Source organism: Pteropus medius, unplaced genomic scaffold (genome assembly GCF_902729225.1).
Source record: "Pteropus medius unplaced genomic scaffold, Ma_sr-lr_union100, whole genome shotgun sequence".
NCBI classification, from domain to species: domain Eukaryota; kingdom Metazoa; phylum Chordata; class Mammalia; order Chiroptera; family Pteropodidae; genus Pteropus; species Pteropus medius.
In genome coordinates, this window is record NW_024349800.1 from 68,028,674 (window position 1) to 68,049,020 (window position 20,347).

At 37.1% G+C, this 20,347-nt stretch overlaps 1 protein-coding gene across 2 annotated transcripts in view; it reads left to right on the forward strand.

Moving 5' to 3' along the window:
• Nucleotides 1-20,088, forward strand: part of UBE4A (ubiquitination factor E4A) — a 30,928-nt gene extending 10,840 nt beyond the window's left edge. Inside the window, exons 6-20 of one of the 2 annotated variants that reach the window (XM_039888051.1) lie at nt 488-647; nt 882-1,084; nt 1,287-1,478; nt 2,388-2,721; nt 3,838-3,958; nt 5,517-5,821; nt 6,855-6,987; nt 8,024-8,211; nt 9,656-9,756; nt 9,871-9,984; nt 11,365-11,539; nt 13,539-13,719; nt 14,154-14,301; nt 15,857-16,014; nt 17,231-20,088. In XM_039888051.1, the coding sequence (XP_039743985.1) occupies nt 488-647; nt 882-1,084; nt 1,287-1,478; nt 2,388-2,721; nt 3,838-3,958; nt 5,517-5,821; nt 6,855-6,987; nt 8,024-8,211; nt 9,656-9,756; nt 9,871-9,984; nt 11,365-11,539; nt 13,539-13,719; nt 14,154-14,301; nt 15,857-16,014; nt 17,231-17,357 (2,640 nt within the window). In that variant the 3' untranslated portion in view covers nt 17,358-20,088. Of the gene's footprint in view, nt 1-487; nt 648-881; nt 1,085-1,286; nt 1,479-2,387; nt 2,722-3,837; nt 3,959-5,516; nt 5,822-6,854; nt 6,988-8,023; nt 8,212-9,655; nt 9,757-9,870; nt 9,985-11,364; nt 11,540-13,538; nt 13,720-14,153; nt 14,302-15,856; nt 16,015-16,913; nt 17,125-17,230 lie in introns of those variants that run through there. The other variant, XM_039888052.1, reaches the window with a different exon arrangement.
• Nucleotides 20,089-20,347: the final 259 nt, after the last annotated feature.

A 20,347-nucleotide genomic window follows, 5' to 3' on the forward strand; every position in this document is an offset into this window, starting at 1 on the left:
AACAAATTCACAAATATAGAGGACAATCTGGTGACGGCCAGAGCAGAGGTACAGGGGGCTGGGAGAAAGCGGCAAAGGGTTAAAGAAGTACAAATTAGTAGTTGAGCTAATCAGTAGTAAGGGCTCTGTGTAGAGCCAGAGGGAAGACAGAGTAATCAGGGTGATCATTTCATAAAACTATATAAATGTCTAACCAATGTACTGTATACTTGAAACTAATAATACAATTGAAAAAAAAAAAGGTCTGATGAATTCATTTCCAGTGTAAATATTAGAGTAAGCTAAGCTCGGTCACTTCCAGGATTGGAATTCTAACAGGGAGGTGATTATTTAAATGAAAGAATGAACTCTCATGAATTTTCAAGCATCAACAGGAGAGCAATATTGTTTTGGGATACAATGTCTGTTCCATTCTTTTTGCTATTGCCCACCCTCGTTCCAGGTCATAAAACTAGACTCTTTCCTCTTTTCTTTATACTGTTTCCAGATTACCAAAGTTCCAGAGAACCTGCTACCTTTTGCAGTTCAGTGCAGGAATCTCACGGTGTCCAATACACGAACAGTTCTCCTCACTCCAGAAATCTATGTTGACCAAAACATCTATGAGCAACTGGTAGATTTGATGTTGGAAGCTATCCAAGGAGCCCGTGAGTATATAAGCAAGATCTGTGGGCTTCTGCATTTTGATTTCCAAATTTAAAATTCTTGTAATTGCTTCGGAAAGCCTCAGAGCCACTGTGGTTCCAGTATAAATTAGAGAAGACCTTTGGGGTTGAATATCAGTGGAATTATCAAAAGTATCAGAAGAGTAAAGATCCAGTGTGTAAAGGCATATAAAAATTCCTGTGGCCTTTTTTTCTCTCTTATTTGCCTTTTGTTAGATTTTGAAGATGTTACTGAGTTTCTGGAAGAGGTCATTGAAGCCTTGATATTGGACGAAGAAGTGCGAACATTTCCAGAAGTCATGATTCCAGTGTTTGATATTTTATTGAGCCGAATAAAAGATCTAGAACTCTGTCAGATCCTGTTGTATGTATATCTGGATATTCTTCTCTATTTCACTAGGCAAAAGGATATGGCAAAGGTAGGTCTGAAAGGTGGTATATAAACGGTTGAGCTGGATATTTAATACTTTATGCTTCCCTATCCTGAGGGCACTATAATATTACTTATTGAATAAGAGGAAAATGAATTGGTTGTTGTATAAACTGAACTCTTTGAGGCCCTCTCACCCTACCATACTTACCTCATTCTACAGACGAATAAGTTGAACTTGTCTTCTACAGGTTTTTGTAGAATACATTCAGCCCAAGGACCCTAGCAATGGGCAGATGTACCAGAAGACCTTGCTGGGAATAATCCTGAATATCTCCTGCTTATTAAAGACTCCGGGCATAGTAGAAAATCATGGCTACTTCTTGAATCCATCTCGTTCCAGTCCCCAGGAGATCAAAGTACAAGAGGCCAATATCCATCAGGTGGAACTGTTTACTGTGTTTCCCAGCCCCCTGATCTTAGATTAAGTAGAATTATCTCAGGATACAGATGCACATAAGGCTACGTGAGCCTCTTTGGGAAAGCACGTTGATCTGGTTGGCTTTCTACCATAATTATGTAAAGAAATTACCCTCTTCTTAGCATGCGCTAAGAGCCAAGGGTAAACTTTAGTGTAGTTTAAGAATAAGCTGCTGCCATTCTTTGCCCTATCTTCCTCTTAACTCTTATTTTTCTTACCAAACTATTTCTTATAACTTTAGCTCCTAAAATCTGACTGAATTCCAGTCTATAAACCAAAACTTTTTTTTTCCTATCCCCACTTCCACCTATGTCCTCTTATTTGGGCTTCTTAGCATAAATTATAGAAGTCTGGCCAATATAAGGCAGTAAATTGTTGAATTGGGGGTAGTTTAAATCTCCCATCATCACAACTCTAAAGCTGAAGTTTGCAAATTACAGCAGTGGTCAAATCCTGCCTGCCATCTGTTTTTGTAAATAGTTTTATTGAACACAGGCATGCCCTTTCATATATATGTTGTTTATGACTTGATTTCATGCCACAAAGGTAGAGTTGAATAGTTGGACCAGAGACCAACCATATGGCCTGCAAAGCCGAAAATATTCATCATCTGGCTCTTTGCAGAAAAAGATTACTGATCCCTACTCTAAAGCTATGTAAATGCTGTCTGCAGTTTGGCAGCTCATCAGGAAATCATAAGTGCCCAGAAATTTTTTTTTAAGTCAGAACTGGGGGATAAGGTAAAGGAGAGTGAGGGAAAAGATTAAGATTAGCATATTTTTGGAAATTGTCAGCGGCTATGGTTTGGGAGTAACAAATGTTAGGATTGTGAAACTGGAATGTTCTGTGGTTATGTTTTCTGGTTAAACAGTTCATGGCTCAGTTCCATGAAAAGATCTACCAGATGCTGAAGAACTTACTCCAGCTTTCTCCAGAAACCAAACACTGTATCTTGTCCTGGCTTGGAAACTGTTTGCATGCAAATGCAGGCCGCACCAAGATTTGGGCCAATCAGATGCCAGAAATCTTCTTCCAAATGTATGCCTCGGATGCCTTCTTTCTGAATCTGGGTGCTGCTCTCCTGAAGCTATGCCAGCCATTTTGCAAACCCAGATCCTCTCGGCTCCTCACCTTTAATCCCACTTATTGTGCTCTGAAGGAGTTGAATGATGAAGAACGAAAAATAAAAAATGTACACATGAGAGGTAGGGGAGTACTGGGCTTCCCAGAATGTGTGCGTGTGTGTGTGTGTGTGTGTGTGTGTGTGTGTGTGTGTGAGAGAGAGAGAGAGAGAGTGTGACATCTAAGGCATTCATTTTCTTAATCCATTCTCACAAAGGTTCCTCTTTCTCAAAGAAGATGAGGCAGAAAGAAGAGCTTTAATAAATTTTTAAAGGACAGACTTTTAAAAATAAAACTGGTAGCTTTTAGATGTGTGCTTTAGTGAGACCTTCTCTCCGAATTTGCCAGCCTTGGGTATCATTCATTCTTTAAAAAATGAATAAAGTACAGTCCCTTTTTTTTAATTCAAAGACTCTGGAAGAAGGCAGATATATTAACAGATAATCATAATGTGTAGGGCTAAAGTATGGGAGCACAGAGGAAGGTAGTAAATTCTACAGAAGTTGGAGGTTTTCATACGTGAGTCTTGAAAGATGGGTTTATCAGGCAGAAGAGCAAAAGAATCCCCACTTTATACAGAGGAAATAACAATTATAAAGGTACAAAGCTATAGAAAGGCTTGATTCAGGAACAGTGAGAAGCTCAGTCCTAAAGCAAGGGGTAGGTCTGGGGAGGAGTAGAGGAATGAATGGCAGGAAATGAGTCTGGGGAAGAAGAAGATTTGGGACCAGATAAGAAAAAGTTTGAACAATACAGAGAAGTGAAAAGAAAATCATTCATAATTCTACTAACAATGAATCATGCTTAATTTTGGTGTACATATTTCCTCCCAGTTTTATAACTCTTATAAAAATAATACACGTTCAAAAGCAGATCTTAAATACAGACGCACAAAATAGATACAAATGATCCATTGTAACCTTGTAACCTACAGTGTTATGTATCATTCCTTTTCATTTTTGGTGATTTCATGATCTTGCTAAAGAAATTTAACTGCATTTCTATAGACAGTGGGAAGCCAAAATATATTTTTAGACAAGGAAATAGTAATGTGATAAGATTTGTTTTTAAGAACATTTACTTTAAAAATATATATATCACTGATGGCAGTATGGAAGTTGAACTACAGTAACGGGACACTGGTAACCAAGATAGATATCTGTAGCAAATCACTTATTGTTCCTTTCAACTTCTTTGAGGTTTGGACAAAGAAACCTGTTTGATCCCAGCTGTGCAGGAACCAAAGTTTCCCCAGAACTACAACCTCGTAACAGAGAACCTTGTCCTGACAGAGTATACCTTGTACTTGGGATTTCACAGGTAACTCTTGATGTCTCTAGGAAAGAACTGTTTAGTTGGGTTGATAACTGGGAAGTTGAAAGTGAGTCTATATATATACTCTCTTTCTGCTGAAGGCTCACATTAGGATACAACAGGAAAGGGCATTATATACATTTGTGTTTACATGAATTGGCTTTGTCCAGATACCTTGAATTTATTTTTAATTTTTGACCTGTTAAACTTTTTAAAGTTAAAGACACACTAGTACTTTTCTCTACACTTGCAAATTTTTAAATCACTGTCTTTCTCTTGTCATCTATGAAAGTGGAATTGTTTTAACATTTCACTTTCTGCTCTTGAATTTTCATTACTTAAGACTCCTGGTGAAAAAAGACCAAGCTGGAAGTAAAAAAAAAGACCAAGCTGTACTCTATGGTGTAGAAACAAAATTGGCAAAATTAAAGAAATATTTATAAGGGATTCCAATAAGATCAGTAAAACTTCAGAGATAAAGAGAATTCTAGAAGTGTGAAAATTTGAGAATTAGAGTGTCTGTCCTCCAAAAATGGTGTGGTTCTAGCTAGTTATATGTCATTCTATGATTTTTTTCCCCCTTCTGATTTAGCCGATTGTGACTATAAGTATAAATAATGGGAGAAAACAGCTATTCCCTCATAGCTATAGTCTATAGGAAGTGGTATGGAGGATAGCAATTTTTAATACTTTCTCAGGATACTTAAATTGACACAGAGCACTTTTTAAAACTTAGCAAGTATCTGAGAAAATGAAATTATTTCTTCATTACATAGTTTTTCTGTCATTGACATTTTAAATAAGATAATAGATAACAATTCAGCATGTGTTTAACCTGTTCAACTGCCTGCATTCAAACACAGGAATAAATGTGATCTAGTTTACCAATATAGGCTGGTTAACCCCAGACATTATCTACAGGGCCAAAGATGATTTTGGACTGTATACATAGAGATAACATTGAATTATGGGTCTTCCTTTCATTAGAGAACATTTGGCTGATCCTTTGTGAAAAGTAATGTAATATTAAACAACAGAGCTGGAAGCTGCTGCTCTCAGGCTGCATTCCAGGCTACTCATTTACATGTGGTCATTACTAATCTAGAGTCCTTTTTCACCAGCTTAGTTCTTTTCTAACCATGGGAAGATTGTCCATATAACCACATCTAAGTGCAGTCATTGCACTTATTTATTGTCAAACTATAAACTGGGCGTCTTGTACTTTACCTACTAGTTATTTATTTGACATAATAATAGCCCATTTGACACCTTGCTCAACCAAGTTACTGTTATTTGGATTGTATATTTCAGCCGAAGGCTGTTATCTATTTGTAATTAGCTTCGATTATGTTGAATATTTGGTAACATTTTCCCAGTGGTAGGCCCCCTACCTCTGTCTTGTCAGTAACTTTTGTGAGTGCCTTCTGTGTCATCACAATTGCAGCTCCCTACAGCCTAGAATACTAGAATAAATAAATGAAAATTTGTATTTCTGGAATGGTCTATATTTGACTGCCCCTTTATGAGCCTCCTGACCCAGTCTCTTCTGCTTTGTTGGGGGCAGGTTGCATGATCAGATGGTAAAAATCAACCAAAATCTGCATCGGCTGCAGGTTGCTTGGCGGGATGCTCAGCAGAGTTCTAGTCCTGCTGCTGACAACCTCCGTGAACAGTTTGAACGACTGATGACCATCTATCTTTCTACCAAGACTGCTATGACTGAGCCACAGATGCTACAAAACTGCCTAAATTTGCAGGTGTCCATGGCCGTTCTACTAGTTCAACTGGCCATAGGCAATGAGGGCTCACAGCCGATAGAGCTAACTTTCCCTCTGCCAGATGGCTACAGTTCTTTGGCTTATGTACCAGGTAAGGAGGCTCTCCCTTGGGAACTTCTTATTTATAGCCATCCAAGTTTAACTGGGTCACTTTGGAAGTTTAATCCTCAAAATACCCTTCTTTAGTTATCATTCAACTATTTTTAAAGAAGCTACTCAAACTTTTGGATAATATCTACTGGTGAAAGTATTGGGGAACTGACAGCTTTTTCCTCAGCCTTGTGTCTTCACTGCTATGCATATCAAAAAATAGTCTTCAAAGGACTAAGGGAAGTCAGGCTTTTAACTGGCATTAAGGAAACTATTTTTAACTGGCAAAGTAACTATGGTAACTTTTTTTAACAGATGTTAGTTTCTATCATTAATATTGTTTGTTGTTCAAGTTAGAAATTTATCTAAATCTCCCTGTGCTAGTCGTAATCACCTCCTGTTAACCCAGAAGGGAGATTGTATAGATAGATATATGTTGGTGAGAGGTTGGCAGATATTGTCCATCAAAATCAGATTATATGTTCTTGATCACTGTATTGGTCATCTATTGCAGAGTAATAAATTAACCCAAAACACAGCAACTTTAAAATAACCAACATTATCTCACACAGTTTTTGTGGCTTCAGGAATCCAGAAGTGGCTTAGCTGCATGGTTCTGACTTTGGATCTCTCATGAATTTGCAGCCAAGCTATCAACCAGGGCCATAGGAATCTGAAGACCCGAGAAGGGCTGGAGGATCTGCTTACAGGTGTTGTCATGTGGTTGTTGGCAGACCTCAGTTGCTTGCCAGCCTCTTTTCCAGGCTACATGGTCTCTCCTTAGTACTGCTCAGTATAGCAGCTGGCTTCTCCCAGATCAAGTGACCAAAATGGAAGCCGTTGGCTTTTATAACCTAATCATGGAAATAACATACCATCACTTCTGTATGCCTCAGGGTGGTGTATCTTCTATCCTGAAAGAGGACTTGAGTATTAGGAGGCAAGGACCATTCTGGAGACTAAATACAGTGTAGAATTTGTATGTACAGAGAATCAGATGTTTGGCTAATTCCAATGAATATCTTCTTTTTCAGAATTTTTTGCAGATAACCTAGGCGATTTCCTCATCTTTCTCCGCCGCTTTGCCGATGACATCTTGGAGACATCAGCAGATTCCCTGGAAAATGTTCTTTACTTTATCACCATTTTCACTGGAAGCATAGAAAGGTGAAGTGCTAAAAGTTTGACCCTGTCACTGTTTAGAGCTTCAAAACGTTTAAAAGACTTCTAAACCAAGAAATAAACAAATCTGAGTCATAGGGGTTGCCTTCATCAGTTGTGTTAACATTACTGAATCACCTGACCACCCTATTAGGTAGCCAGAACTCCCACTGTTGAGAAACATGATAAGCAAAGGACTTTGCCCACAGAGAATTTGAACTTGCATGTAAGGTACCTGATGGGAATCCCACTGCTAGTCCCTGGTTAAAATAATTACCTTAATGCCAGAAACCTTACCAGTGGCAGCCAGGTGCTAATCATCTTCTAATAATTATATGATAAAGTTTGCTCTTGAAATCCTGAGTCGGGTGAGCAAGCAGTAAACTTAGGTAAATGCTTTCTGATCTCAGGAATTCTCATTCATAACTTCTAGTCCACTTACCCAAAGGAAGATACTCACTGACCTGTAGAGTTGCTTCTCTTGATTTTTTTGGTGCTTAGGCCAAAGGAAACAAACTGTGTACATAAGTGAAGATTTGCTACACAAAGGTAAAAATCCATGATCTCTGGAACCATGTCAGTGAGAAGTAGATAGAAGCCAGTCCTTCACTGAGCTGAGCAGCTCTAAGGAGAATCATAAGTCAACAAATACTTATTAGGCACACACAATATGCATTATAAGAAATGTAGAATAATTATATTCTGGCCTTTGCCTTCAGAAAGCTTGAAAAGGCAAGTTTATCCCAGATGAAATAGAATAGTAAGCAGTAAATAATGCATTATCCTAGAGCAGTAAGCAGAATGGCTAAACACTAAATAGAAACCTAAGCATTCACCCTAATGCTTGGTAAGCTATGACCTCAAAAGTTAAATAGTAGCCCCTGCATTATCCCTCAGAAATTGAAAGACTTAAAACTGCAGAATCCTGTTCTTTTCTGCAATGGTGGTATAGGATGTTTGGCTCCTCCTGTGGAGAGAATAGCTATACGAATTTGGTAGTTAAATTTCTGCCTGCTCAGCTTGTTTTCTGCACTATTTGCAGGATGAAGAATCCTCACCTCAGAGCCAAACTGGCTGAGGTGTTGGAAGCAGTGATGCCCCACCTGGATCAGACCCCAAATCCCTTGGTATCCAGTGTGTTCCATCGGAAGCGTGTGTTCTGCAACTTTCCCTATGCACCCCACCTTGCAGAAGCACTAATCAAGGTCTTCGTGGACATTGAATTTACAGGTAAAGCAATCTAGAACTGAGAAGCTGATACTTGCAAAGTTTCATAGCTTGATCAGTATTGGAATGTCAGAAAAATGTTATCAGCCATCATTTATTGAATTCCTACTATGTGCCAGCCTTGATGCTAATAAGTGCTTTTTTTACATTGTCTCATTTGTCACCATCCAGAAAGTTTTACCATATTATCTTTATTTTATATATGAGAACATAGATCCTCAAAAAGATGTACTCTCCTCAACTTTATTATATTACTTGATTAAATTGTACTAAACAAATCAGGCTGTCCAATTAAAATCTGGGTCTTTATTTTTCTCTGCCTCAAAATTCAAAATAGTGGATAATGGGACAGGGTGGTGGTTGCGATAGTCTTTTATCCAGACTAACTCTCTTAACAATCTAATTGTTAGATTAAGAATAAAGCAGGCAATATTCCTTTTCTCTCTTGGCCTTTTGAGATCTAACCTTGAGATGCTTTGTTTGAGTAAACCGTACCCCATCTCAACCAATAAACAAGATATATTAAGCAGTTACTTATGACCCCTTTTAAAGGCTATGTCCTACTATCCAGTGATAAATACTAACATTTAAAGAGACATTTAACATTTTATTGACTGCCTTTCCATATTTGGATTTTGGCTTTGTCAGTTGCTTACCTCTGCGCCTTAGTTTCCTCTTTTGTAAAATGGGTTGAAGTGATGTGTAAGTGAGATAGTACATGCAAATCTTCATAATGTATAAGAAGTTGCACAATAAAATGCTGTAGTTATCTCATTTATGTGACTATTAAATCAGCCAAAGGGTTGTAATAGTAGAGGTTGTATTGTAATTCCTGTCTTATTTCTAAGGAAGTGGAAATTGCAAAAGGTTAATAGACTTGCATTGTGTGGAGCCCGAAGGAAAACCTGGGTCTTCTGACACCATATCCCATGCTCTTCCTATAGTGCTCTAATGGTACCTTTGGTATGTCAAAAGCAGTATAAGCCTTAGAGTTTTAGCTTCTGACCTGATTTTTCAGAGTAATCAAGAACCAGTTGGCAACCCAGTTGGCATATTATCTATGAAGAATGTGGGGATTACTTAGTATCCCATTCTGCACATGGCTGTCACTGCCACAATGGCCAGCTCAAAGGCTTCATTCAGAGTCTGATAAGCACTGTACATTTGATGTGGAAGCATTTGTTTCCCTTGGCTTTTATTGTACAGCTTGGTCCTTGTCTTTTTCTGTGTAAGGTATTCTTTACATCTGTCTCCCTCTTGTTCTGTCAGTAAAGAAATAAGCAAACCCTTGGCTATAACTCTATGCCTTTATAAACACCCAAGGCAGATTTTGTCAATAGCCTTGACACATTCAGAATAAAGAAAAATAGCTACACATAGACATAAGCTCTTACTCGTTCTCTAATAATGTCACTTTTGCTGGTTTTTTGCTCCTACCTTACTCCAGGAGACCCCCATCAATTTGAACAGAAGTTTAATTATCGCCGTCCCATGTATCCCATCCTAAGGTATATGTGGGGAACAGATACCTATCGAGAAAGCATTAAGGTAAGAGAGTTTTTGTAAAACTAAAACCGAGTTGTCTGAGTTTTGCTTCAGATAAGCCCCCGTAAGTTGTGGTTCAGTACTAAAACGGTTTTCCCTTGGGCTGGGACTTAACAGGATTTGGCTGACTATGCCTCTAAGAATTTGGAAGCCATGAATCCCCCACTTTTTCTCCGCTTTCTTAACCTGCTAATGAATGATGCCATCTTCCTTTTGGATGAAGCCATACAGGTAAAAACAAAACAACCAAACAAAAAGATTTAACTGTTCCTATACCATCGAATTATGACCAATGCATACTTTTTACCTCTTAATCATAATAGAGCAATTCTTATGCTTCTAGTACCAGTCTTAGACACCAAAAATTTGCTATAGTGTATTGCCAACCTTACCATTACAGAGCTTGATAGTTATTGTTCTATTAGAGACCAAGATCAAGGCCCATTGAAGACTCAAGAGCTAGAATGATACTTTGGCAGAGAGTGGAAAAGAAAGCATGATAAGGCCAAACCAAGGTACACTGGCAGAACTAATTAGGCCAGCACTGCAGAAGAAATCAGGATCTTGTGGTTGGTCAGTGACTCTTTCCATCCCAACATATCAGTAACAGTGGCTCACTAAGACAATTTCTTATTCCTCTCTCCTAAGAGATTCTGATTTTTATAAAAAATAATCTCTAGTTTGGATTATTTTTTCAAGTTGTCAATACTCTTTATCTATCCAGTGACTCCCAGATCTCTAGCTATATTTGAAACATGAGTTTCACAAAGTATACAGCTGGGTGCCTCTTAGATCCTTTAGTATATCAGATCCTTAACCATCCCTATGGAGCTGCCTGTTGCTCCTATAAAAAATTCCCTTATCTACAACATATAAAATAGGGCGGTAATCCAAAGGGAGATGAAACAGATAGATCATGAGGGTGGCCTTTTGGACAGCCATGCGCTCCTCATATTGATTAACGATCTCCCAGCAACTTGTAGTTAATTTGCGAGAAAAGTTTCCTCTTTTTCATAATCTATTACTTTAAGATTTTAAATAGATTTTCCTAGAAAACAAGAACAAGTCCTTAATAAATAGACCCTTCGAAGCAAGAGCTATGTAACACAAAGAATGACCCAGATGACATTTTTATGGGACTGTAAGTTTAACACATTTGCTACAACAGCAAGGGAGAGGGTTTTAAATAAGGTTCTTCCGGATATCCTGCATATTTGATGAAGCTTTGTTTTTTGATAAGCAGTTTTGGGGGTTGTTTTGTTTTGTTTCCAAATTTCAGGAAGGATTCAAATTTTTTGTCACTGTAGACTTTTTTGTTTTTGCCTGGATTTCATATATTATACTATTTATCGTCTTTTCTATTTCACAGACTTCAATATTTTTAGGGGAATTACCAATAAAATCTACCCAGGCTGAAGCAAATCTATACGGAGCCACATTTTTTTTCTTTTCTTTTTTCTCCATAATTTTTTTTTAAAGCTTCAGCCCTATGCTCCATAGTCCCTTATTTTCCCAGCTTAGTGGACTAGATTTTAAATAGGACTTCTTAAATATCATCTTCTCTTCAACCACACTTTCTTCTTTGATACATTCTACTTATGGTTTCTGTAGTATTTGAGCAAGATAAAGATTCAACAGATTGAGAAGGACCGAGGTGAATGGGATAGTCTGACTCCAGAAGCCCGCCGAGAGAAGGAAGCGGGCCTACAGATGTTTGGACAGCTAGCACGTTTCCATAACATCATGTCCAATGAAACAATTGGTACCCTTGCCTTTCTGACATCAGGTAAGGAAACAAAGCAGTGCTTTCCCAAAACATGTAGTGGTCAAGTTCTACATCATTTGAGGTATCAACTCAGCTGAAACTAAGACTTCAGACTCTGGTGACAATATCCTTCACAGTCTGAGTGGGAAATGAATCATTAGAGAAGCTTCAGGAAGAATGATGATGCTCATTGTTGGCATGGAAATGAAGAAATGGCCACCTTACACAGCTACCAGAAAGTATAAGTTGGTATCATTTTTCTTAAGGACAAGTTAGCAATATAAATATTTCTGGGGAGATTGGGGGAATTATTAAGCAGAAAAATATTTTTAACTCTTGTTAAATGCAGTAGATCAAACAGAGATATTTATTTCCATTCCCTTAGGGCAGCACTGTCCAATTAGCCACTTGCTACATGTGGCTATCAAGCATTTAAAATGTAGCTAGTCTGAATTAAAGTGTGTTATAAGTAAGTACACACTGCAGGACTAGTATTTTAAAAAGAATTATTTCTCATTAATAATTTTTTATGTTGATTACACATGAAATAACCAAGGATCACCACACATTTGAGAAATCCTCTACTGTGAAACACAGATAATAAATGAAAAATTAAAGCTTTATAATCTCGGAGTGTTAAGAAGATACAGCATGTCAGTAGAAGTGTCAGAAGATAAATTCAAAGAACTCTTCAATGCAAGTAGAACAGAAAGAGAAATTAGAAGAGAAAGGATAAGAAAATAACAGATCAATTTGGAAGTCTCAAAAGAGAAAATTAGAAGGGAGGAAATTATCAAGGAAATAACACTAAAAAATCACCAAAGATTAAAACCCTGTAAATTGGAAAGAGCCACCAAGTGTCCAGTGCAGGGAATTTTTAAGGTATATCATTGTGACATTTCAGAAAATCAGGGTAAAGAGATGATCCTAAAAGGTCTCAGAGGAAAAGTCATGTACAATGATTTAAGTATCAGAATATCTTTGAATTTTACGATGACATTTGAAGTTGGAATACATTCCTGATGGGAAATATTTTTTTCAGCTTAGAATACTATAGCCAACCAAACTATCAATTCTGTTAGAGGGTAGAATATAAGAACATTTTCAGACATGAAAGTATCAAATTTATTTTCAGTTTAATCTCTCTTGAGCAGCTACAAAGAGATACGCTCCATCATAATGAGGGAATAAACCCAAAAGAGGAAGGTGGAATCCCATGAGAGAGATGCAAAGGAAGTTCCCAGAATTCTGGTAGAAGGAGCTTGTGTGTGACCACCATACAGCAGACCTATAAAGCAAGGAGTCCAGATTAGAGTGATAGATGGAAGCTTCCAGAAAGAACATTTCCAAAAGTGCAAAACTGCTAGAAATGATCTTATGAGAATTTTACATTTCTGGTGGAGAGTTTAGAAAGATTTAGTGATAGGTTCTCTGAAAATAAGCAAACAAACTCACAAAATTATGTTAAAATATATACAGTTGACCCTTGAACAACATGGGGGTTAAGGGTACCCCCTCTTGCCGTCAGAAACCCACATATAACTTTTGACTCCCCAAAACTTAACTACTAAATGGCCCCCTGTTGACTGCAAGCCTTACTGATAATGTAAACAGTTGATTAACACATATTTTGTATGTAATACATGTTATATGTTGTATTCTTATAATAAAGTAAGCTAGAGAAAAGAAAATGTTATTAAGTAAATCGTGAAGAAGAGAACATTTACAGTATTTATTGAAAAAAATCTGCATATAAGTGGATCCACACAGTTCAAACCTGTGTTCAAGGGCCAAGTGTATTAGCAAAATGTTACCAGTGTTTATTTCTTGGTGGTAGTTTTTGTATTTTATTTTGTTTGCTTTTGCTAGTCTATAATTTCTAATATTACTGCAATAAAAATTTATTATTTATATCAGTTTTAAAAAAAGTAGTCCCAAGAGGTCTCCAAGTAAAATTCTAAGACATAAGTAAATGATTGCTTATAAATTGAGTTTTCATTGATTTTGGCTTTTTTTCCAGAGATTAAATCGCTCTTCGTGCATCCTTTTCTGGCTGAGCGCATCATTTCAATGCTGAACTACTTCCTGCAGCACCTGGTTGGCCCCAAAATGGGGGCCTTAAAAGTCAAGGACTTCAGTGAATTTGACTTCAAACCCCAACAGCTCGTATCAGATATATGCACTATCTACTTAAATCTTGGGTATCCGAGATTTAAATTGGGCAAGCCAGAGGGGATGTTAATGTTTTAATTTGGGGTTTTGATAATGGAATGACTGGTTGGTAATTATGTGGAAATAGAAAAGAAATCATTCATTTCTAGTTGATCGATGAAAGAATCCTCTATAGTTTTAAGTAATGAGATTTTGTATGATCTGTGGGGCATTGTTTAGAATTTCCAACATTCTGCCTTGATCTGTGCAAAGGTATTCTGCTGGTTGTTTGGAAAATCAGTATTCTTTTAAGGCCACAGAACTTGATAGATTTCTTTCCTAAAAGTTAGAAGAAATCTTTCTATATCAAGAGAATATTCACGGCATATAAGTGAAGGGGAACCTCATTTCTCAGTCAGCTTGTTATCTCCCTCATTGACCTACCCTCTGATACTCTGTTTATTTCTGATGCTGATTCTTCCAGGGATGAGGAGAATTTCTGTGCCACGGTGCCCAAGGATGGGCGTTCCTATTCCCCAACTCTCTTTGCACAGACAGTCAGAGTCCTAAAGAAAATAAATAAGCCTGGAAATATGATTGTGGCTTTCAGCAACTTAGCAGAGAGAATCAAGGTGAGAAGGAGGATAATTTGTTTATTAACATGTTCAATAAAAATCACATTGTCTATTCAGCTATTCTGCTTTTTACCCTATTTCACGGGCAGTGGAGAAGCATTGCCTTGAGAAAATATAAACATGATTCTTCCTGGTCAGTCAATAACTAGAACTACCGTATTCGTAATACTACTGTTTTCAGCATGAGGGTAGGAACAGAAAATTGATTTAAGAAGCTTCTACTAAGAAGAGAAGAATGTACAGATTTTGTTGTCTATTTTCATGAAAACTTTTCTGCAGTGTTACCATTGGATTTTAAAATCTATGACGTTAATACAGAAGAACTTTTTAGAATAAAATTCAAGATGAGTGGTTTTTAGTCATTGTTTTTTAGTGATTTTTCTCTGTTCTCTGTAGTTTAGTAGTTGGTTTATATGGGAATAGCCATATATTTTAAAGATTAGGACGTGGTTCCATAGGGTAGCGGTTAGCACATCTGCTTTTCACGCAGAAGGTCCTGAGTTCATGCCCCAGTGGAGCCACAATCCATGGTTATGGTCATGCAACCCTGAACAAGCCTGATGTCTAATCTCAGAAGCTAAGCAGGGTCGGGCCTGGTTAGTACTTGCATGGGAGACCACCTAGGAAGACCAGATGCTGTAGGCATAAATAATAATAAAATAAAATAAAGGTTAAAATATTATATTTTTAGCTAATTCTTTTGGCTGGAGTGTGACAGAGCTCTATTAGTTATGAAGAAGGGAAAATCATGGCACAGAGTCTAATAGAAAACCTTCCTTGTTAATATCAATCTTCCCTTCATTGAGTTATTTATTGAATTGGGCTTTATCTTTGCATAGAGCTTAGCCATGTGGGGCCCTGAGGAACTAGAGTCATGAAGTAATCAAACGTTAAAGCCACTTTTAAATTCCTATACCTGTTTGTATCTAAAACCGGAAACTGCTTTTCATACACAGACTGCATGAGTGACTCTGTAATTATTCAAATAATAACCCTTTATCCCCTCCCCTTTTGAATTATGACAATTACAACAGGATTGTTGCCAGAAAGATGTATGTGATGTGTTTCTTTTCTTGTTAACACTTGAACCCATTTTTAGTCATAACTGCTAGCCACTGAGCCAAATTGAAGTTTCAGAGTTGGGGGCTGAATGCTAAATTTGCTCCTGTAATATCCATCTTGGCTTGTTTAGAAAATAAAGCTGAGACTTGTCACCATCACTATAAATAGTTATTACTGACCCTTAAAGGCAGGGGACCCCCAGCCCCTGGGCTTCAGACCGGTATCGGTCCGTGGCCTGTTAGGAACCGGGCCACACAGCAGGAGTAAGTAGCGGGTGAGTGAGTGAAGCTTCATCTGTGTTTGCAGCTGCTCCCCAGCGCTGGCATCACCACCTCAGCTCCACCTCAGATCATCAGGCGTTAGATTCTCATGGCATACCAGTCCTCGGTGCCAAAAGGGTTGGGGACTGCTGCTTTAAGATATGGTCGTTGAGCAGTTTGAATTCAGCTGCTCTCTGAATTCACCTCAACTACCAGGTGTTTGTGCTCAGTCTCTAGCAGACCTCCAACAACAGGAAGAGGAGACCTATGCAGATGCCTGTGATGAGTTTCTGGATCCCATCATGAGCACACTGATGTCTGATCCTGTGGTGCTGCCATCTTCCAGAGTCACTGTGGATAGATCCACCATTGCCAGACATTTGCTCAGGTATGCCAGCCCAAAAAAGCAGCCTGAAGAGTACAGATGTGTGATCGTTTGCTGTCATTTTCTCTCTCAGATTTCTAATACAGTACAGTACACAGTAGGTACCCCATATTGTTGATTAATGTATTGGGGTGGCATTGGTAGAGTTGTATCACTTGATTGTTAAGGATTTAAAATATCCAAAACAAGACACTCTGTTGAGAAACGCTGATTCTAACCTTATCTCCTTCTTTAAGGAAATAATTTCTGTCAACATATGTTATAAAATATGTCAACCTGGAGTATCAGTTGACTTGAAAATTGTCTTAATTTTATTTTAGTTATAAAAATATAAAAGACAGGTTTTTTAAAATTCAGGTTTCATACTATATTCATCAAATGGGTTAATCCACATTCTACTACTGCTGTTGTACTCAGCCATGGTGTCCAGAATCTTCCCCAGCATGCCTGCTTTAAGTGCAGCATTATGTAGAAATAGGTACAAAGAGACTCTACCTATTTAAAATTAAGTTATGTAAGTTGACCCAAATTCAAAGAAATACTATTTTTAAAATATTAGGGAAAAAAGGATTTTCTACTTCATGATATTTGATATTAAACATTCACTACATGCATGATGCTGTGCTAGGTGGTATGTCTTTTTCAAAGTGTCAGTGAAAAATTATATTTTATTGTGGCCTCAGAATTTAAAAAAAGGAAATATATTAGCCCTTAAAGTATGTTGTAAACCTTGACTGTCAGGAAACCATAATCTTCATTTACTTGTATAGTAATCAGCTTACCGAATAGTGTCAATTTATAAGGCTTTATCCTTTAACAGTTAATTTATTTCTATTTTGAGAGTTTGTCACCGAAACTACAGGCAGCTCTTATTTTTTTTTTTTTTTTTTTTTTTAATACAGACAGCTCTTCATGCTGGCATGAGTGTACAGGGTCTCTGCCTGAGGAAAATCGAATCACTTATCATCTGAACAACAATGTTGAGATAAAGTTTGTTAAGAAGCAAAAAGACAAAGTAGCTAAATAATCTGCAAAAAAAAAAAAAAATCTGAATCATTCTCTCTCATCTCATTCTCTCTAACCTCAAGTCAGCACTTGATTCAAAGTTATAATGCACTCTAGTTTCATTCTCAAAGTGAGATTCTCCAAGTGTTCTGTTTTTGCTTAAGATGTTATAACTTATGGAAATAACCCATTTTTCTTTCTCTTTTTGTCCTAGTGACCAAACAGATCCCTTTAACCGTAGTCCCCTCACCATGGACCAGATCCGGCCAAACACAGAACTAAAAGAAAAAATCCAACAGTGGCTCGCAGAGAGGAAACAACAAAAGGAGCAACTTGAATAAATACTGTGACCTAAGCAAACCAAAAACTAACCCCAGAGTGTAGATAAACAATTGTTTGTGATTTCTCTCTGGTTCTGTTCCTTTTTGTCTTTCTTTACTAAATTAGAAAACTGCTCTTGCTCAAATTATGATAATTAAGTTTCCTAAGAACTTTACAATTATAGTTATAGCATCACCAAGTTTAGAAATCACTAATTTTTATCCTTTGTTTGCTCTTTTCCTATTCTTCTTCCTTTTCCTACCTTACATTATATTAACTTCAAATACTAAAACTTCCTGCCACCTTACTATTTCTCTTCAGTAACTACTCAAACATCTTTGGTGAGCACTGCTTGTAAGTCTATGATGTCACCTATTTCAGTGACAGCTGATATCATAAAGTCCTGTGTTATCAAGGTATTTATCAGTCTGCATGACCTGGACTTCAGCTCTTTTCCTTGTTGCAGTTCTGCAGTGTTACAGAACAACCTTTTACATAAAAGCAGATACCTTGATGTTTGAGTAGACTTTGAATATGATGATAGTTGAAATGAAAAAAAGGAATTTTACACAATTGTGTTGATAGTTCTTAATTTTGTATTATCTCATAACTCAAAAGATACCTTGGAGGACACTCCCATGGGGTTGTCATTACTGCAGAAAACTTAGTTCTGCAATATTTTTAGGGGGATTAACAAGACAAACTTGCAGTTTTGACACTTTATTCAAAAAATTCTGAGGTGAAAGAATAAAGGAGGTTGTTGGACCCTTTTTAGCTTATGGAAATCTGTTGCTTGAGTTGAAAAATTGGGCAACAAATATTGTGAGCAGGAAAAAAATGCTATTTTAAAACATTACTATCAACAGTATATATGTGTGTCTGTATACGTATACACACACACACTATGTGCTTTTTTCATATTGGTCTAGTGTAAACTGCCACTTTATCTCTTTCATGGTAAGATGTATACAGTGTGTGACCACTAACACACTTATTCTAGACAAAATTCTGAGACTATAAAATATATATAGTTAATGTTTGGGCTTTTAACCTTAATTCTAAGAGCTGCTTCTAACTCACTCTTACGTCATCAATTAACAAAGTAGGAATTTGAGCACAACCTTGTCCACAAACCATTTTAAATACCCACTTAGTAGTTAGTAGGTGGCTAGACCCCACTTTTACAAGTTGAGCTTGGGTTCCCTACTCATTTGTTCAGCTTAACATGCTGTTCCACTAAGCCCAAAGATATAAGTGATAAGAAAAGTGGTATGATCTAGAAACGGGGGTCATTGCTTCATTAAGAGGACATTATCATTAACCATGACATCTTTTAAATAAGATGGCAGTTTTGTGATACTCCAAGGTTCTGTAAACATTCCTTGATGTGTTTTTGATGGTATCATCTGGAAAGTCACAAATTGGAGGGCATCCCACACTAGATACAAAGTAGATGTTGCCTATTGTTGTGCATGTAAATGAAAAAAGAAGTCTGTGAATCTTACAGATGCCAGAGAATAAGATATTAAGTCAGTGTGCTCCCTGAGCCTTTAAGGCATAGGTTGGGAGAATTTTTTATTTTCTTAAAATGAGCTTCATGACATATTTTTTATTCTCCTTTACTTCTCTGAGAATGAACTGTTTATAAACTAAGCTTCTACCTTTTTGGATTTATCTTCCAAACCCAATCTAATAGGATGTTTTCATTTTTAAAAGAAGTGAGGAAAAGACCAGAGTTTTATAGGAGAAAATTAGAGGAGAAATGGCCACGAAACCTCAGAAGGCAAGCTGTTCCCAGCAGCTTTCTAGTTAATAACCTCTATGCTGCCTCTTGTATCTGTGTCTGTATTCTACTTCTGTATTTAGTCTTCAGATTGTAAGCCTTTTCTGGTAAGCTTTTTTTCTTTTAAACCCTTTTCCTGGAACTTTTTATGAATGGCTATGGCACCATTATTGCTGCTGAATATATCTTTAAACTCATCACGAAGGCAAGTGTGTGGCTTAAGGCCACTATTGGTAAGAAACCAAGTGTCCTCTGTGCCTTTTTTCTTTGTTTGAAGTAATTTAAAAACATCCCAAAAATGAGACTAAAAATTTATCATCTTCATAAAACACAATGTGTATATGCACTTAGAAGCTTATAAAGAGGTATTTTGTCATCTTGAACTCAGAAGCAGCCCTAAATCTATTAGGGCAGACTTCCTGACATTTAGTTTTATGTGTTGGCTTTGCTGGAATATGATAGGAAAATGAAGACTCTAATCAGCTCTAATATTGCTAAGAGGGTAATACTAAACTTGGAAAATTAGGTTTTATCAAGCAATCTGGGTTTGTTTTTTTAATATGGTTTTTTAATGGATATTCAGTAAAAACTGAAAGAAATTTTAAAGGTTTTTTAATAGTGCAAGTGCAGGTGCCAGTTGCTGCTTGGTATCACACTCTACAAAAGCTTCATTACTTTATGTGATACTGGTTGCTAAGCAGCCACTGCACAGAGCAGAAGTCTACTGGGTACCTTTACCAACTAGAGGCTGATGCTGCCCTGTTGATGGAAATAATGCACATGCTCTAACTGCTAAACAGGAAAACACCCTAGAAACAAAGAAAATGAAGAACAACAAAAAGTTTGAATGAAATAAAACTTGATCAACATAGCTGTATTTTGAAACATTCCAGGAAAGTAATTTCTTGTCAAACTCGCCTGGGGGTATTTGTTAAAAGCCTGTATTTAATAAATGAACACCTGACTTACCTTTGTTATCACTTTATTACAGTATTAAAGGCTACTAGCAATTTTCAGAAATCCCTCTGGAAACTTAGAAGACTCTGACCTTCACTTTTGTTAAAGGTAGTTTCAAATTGTGACCTGGCTGACCTAACCTGCCTTACCACATCAGATAATTTCTGGACCCCGGAGTTACCTTCAGAAGATGAGTCTTGGGCATGTTTTATCAGTTAACTTTTGGCTTCAGTTTCATCTGGCCTAAACCCCAGATCTTTCATTTTAATC